Below are 3450 nucleotides of genomic sequence, written 5' to 3'. Positions count from 1 at the left end.
GAATACAGGTCTCAAGTCAGAATGAGACCTCATCCTGCTCAACTGGCAGAAGCACTGCCACTGATTTCACTGGGCACTAGGATCAGTCCTACAGAGTTTTGGAGGGAAGTTTGCCACTAGATTTTGAGATGAAGGGAAAGAAAAGCATGGACAGGGAAAAATATGACTTTACTACCTGTACAAAGGCCAGCTTGTCACCACCACATATTGAATGAGAAAAGTGGGAGCAAAACAGAGCTCTAAGAGCTTACTTTTCTCTGATGGCTGTAAGTCAAAGAAATCTGTGTTCTTAGTTCTTTTCCCTGAAAAACATTTATCTCTTAATAATGAGGAAAGGGACAAAATAAGGCCATTAATCAGTAACATATTACACATCAGTGGTCACTGTACTCACCTGGACCCTAAGATGGCATTGCTTCCCCTTACTGCGGCCGAAGGATCAACAGCATTTCTCCCCAGTGTGTCCTCTGGAAGCTTTGACAGGCAGGTAAGCAACTCATTAAGATCATGGGCTTAGAGAGTCACTGGGTCACTGATTCCATCACTCAGCAATTGTGACCCACCATGAAATACACAGTTAAGCCCAGACAGGTTCACAATTTATCACTGTCTGGAAGTTCAGGAGTGTCATTCTACTGTCTTACACAGCAGAGAAATGGCAAATACATGCTAAGGTAATCGGGGGGGGAACATGCAAACTTGGGAAATGTATCTGAGGATGCTTGGGTTTTCAATACTGATTTTAATAAGGCAAGAATTAATCCATAATCACAAAATAACTACAGAATGAACTCAATGCAAAAATTAACATCTGAATTATGAAAAAGCATTAATGCAAAAAAAAGAATTGTCTTAAAGCTTACAACTAACCCTGTGCTTAGGATATTTTTTATAAAGGAGAGCTAAAATGAAAAGCAAACAGAGACAATGCTATGTAGGTATGGAAATCAGTGTATCCATACTGAGTTGATGCTTGTTATACTGTAGGTATTGTTAAAGGATCGTCTGAAGAAATTACCTGACCTATAATTAGAAACTCAGTCTCCATCCTACATGGTTAGATGAGATTGAAGTTTGATGGTGAGTCCAAGACATCGTACAAGAAGGAGCAACAGTATTTAGCTTTTATTTTCTATGTCTGACTGTGGCCAACGGAGCACTGTAGAGGGACAAATTTCAGTGGTGCAAGAGTGGTCAGTGGGCCTTCCTGAAGTTAATTCCCCTTCTCTAGTCTTCCTTGAGGCAGATTTCAATAGGCAGTAGTTTTCTGCATGAAGACAGTTGTAGCTGGAAAACCATCTCATCTGTCTGATTAAAAGGTGGAGGACTGTGCACTGAGGGGGGCTACTCTTGTCTGAAACCACTCGCTGAAATCCTCTTCTGGCATCTGCACAATACTTTCACGTACAAACTGAAACAGAAAAAGGTTGTTTCCTGAGCTTTTGTGCAAGAGAGAGAGAACATGTGGGAAAATTTGACCATTGTGACAACAGAACAAATGTAATGGCTTCTGCAGACAGTTAGTATAGTGCTTTATATCACCAAAATATTTTTAATGCAACTTCCAGAACAGCTGGGTATGATCTGATTAAAAGGAAAACTCCACAATCTTCATGGCAATTTATATTCTGAATCCTTCCAAGTCAAATCTTTGTGTTTTAAATTTGCAGCCGTCTTCTACCTACCCTTAGAGTACATACATTAAAGCAACCTGAAGTTAAGTAAGAACTTCATCTGGAATCTCTGTCAGTATAAGCCAGGCCATATTCAGTGGTGCTCTTCTTACTCCTAAAATGTGACAGTTTCCTTTATCTATTTCAGTTAGAAGGAGCATCAAGGTCCTCCTTCCTCTGTGGCTATTTTTAAAAGGTGCATAAATAAGTAGATAGGAGATTCAGCTATCCTCATATATTTTTCCCTATTATTATTGCATTAATATAAGCAAACAAAATGCAAGGGAACAGAATGGAAACAGCAAAGAAATACATCTAAAAAGAACAGCAAACAGAGACATATATTGAACATCAAGGCAAGGCTGCCTTTCTGATTAGTGACTATGCAAATTAGGGCATAAGACAAAACGGCTATTTTTATAAGACACCAAGAAAATACAGGTAATCTGATCTCGACATGTTGGGTGCTAAATCTTTGCCTAAGGCATGATAACACTCGATACATGTAAGATGCACAGTAACCCCTGCTGCCTTTCAGAGACCTCTGTTGGTCTTGTAGATTAGGGGAAGTAACTGTGATGAGAACAAAAAACACAAGGTGGCATCATTGCCATTTTTTTAAGTTCGTTACCTAGTTAGGCTACATATAGCTGTATACATTCTAAATGTATTATCCTCTTCCCTTTCTTGTGTCCTTCCTCTTCTGCCAATTGCTTCTAGAACTACAAGAGTTGAGCCCAACTTAAGATCTTGAGAAACAGATTGGTTTTTTTTTTTTTAATGCTACTTGTAGCAAAACAAAGATATCTGCAGAGTTCCTGGATCAGTGATGTAATACATTACTTGAATGCTCTTGGATGGAACTTCTAGGAATGACAGTCCTTTTCAGGGCACAAGAAGTTAATGTTTCTTTTCAAGTATCCTAATAATTTATGACAGATGTCACTTTCACTGTGGTGGTAAATAAATCAACAATGACATAATAATAAAATGATACTGATTAATAATGCAGTGCTTGTCACAGTGTCTTTCTTCTGAAGAGTTCAAAGTGCCTTGCAGAAGATCAATAGTACCACCCTCATTTAGCGAGATCCTAAATGATTTCATCTCATGACTTTCAACTGCATGAATTTCACCCATAGGCACCTGCTCTCCCAACCCTCATCACACAGAGAATCAAGCACTGGACTCATCTCACCTCCACAGCTGCAGCAATTTCTGGAGAACACAGCTCCCACACGTGTAGATCAGACAGAGCCTTAAGAAAGGTGTCTGGATGAATTTTCAAGTCAGGAGTCTTGCCGTATTTTTCCAGTTTCTTTAATATTTTCTGTACATAATGGTCACTCTTCACAGACTCTGGGAGTCTGGCAAGCAATACAGGAAACCTTTAGCAGAAAGAAGAACAGCAATGAAAAAGAAGCCCTGGGAACAAATGCATACCTGATTTATAACTCAGGGTTTGTCTGGCATTTCTGCCTCTTCACCACCTCCATAGCTTCCACAGAAAAAAATGGCTCTTTGGGGTATACAATAGTCAGTATAAATCCAAGTGAATAATGTGAAAGAGCTTTACTTTATTGGACTTGTGCACCAATTCCCTTTGCAGGGCATTGAAATAGATGCTGCTTCATTGTTCATTTACATTTTGGATGACAAACTTGGGTGTGAAGGGAAATAATAAAATCCTAACAAATGCTTCCATTTTACTACAGATTTGTCCTCTTCATCTATTCTTTATTTATTTTGTTTAGCCTCTGTGGATATTCCAGTGCAA

General features: G+C 39.0%; 1 protein-coding gene across 1 annotated transcript in view; it reads right to left on the bottom strand.

Moving 5' to 3' along the window:
* Window positions 1-1312: 1312 nt before the first annotated feature.
* CCDC60 (coiled-coil domain containing 60) overlaps window positions 1313-3450 on the bottom strand; it is a 63536-nt gene continuing 61398 nt past the window's right edge. The window contains exons 12-13 of the mRNA XM_010292191.1: window positions 2872-3061; window positions 1313-1411 (exon numbers count right to left, since the gene is read on the bottom strand). Coding sequence (XP_010290493.1) covers window positions 1313-1411; window positions 2872-3061 — 289 coding nt within the window. The remainder of the gene's footprint in view (window positions 1412-2871; window positions 3062-3450) is intronic.

The sequence above is a fragment of the Phaethon lepturus genome, unplaced genomic scaffold (genome assembly GCF_000687285.1).
Source record: "Phaethon lepturus isolate BGI_N335 unplaced genomic scaffold, ASM68728v1 scaffold11588, whole genome shotgun sequence".
NCBI lineage: Eukaryota > Metazoa > Chordata > Aves > Phaethontiformes > Phaethontidae > Phaethon > Phaethon lepturus.
Note: the sequence above shows the minus strand (reverse complement) of the source record. Positions and strands in the feature narration are given on the sequence as shown.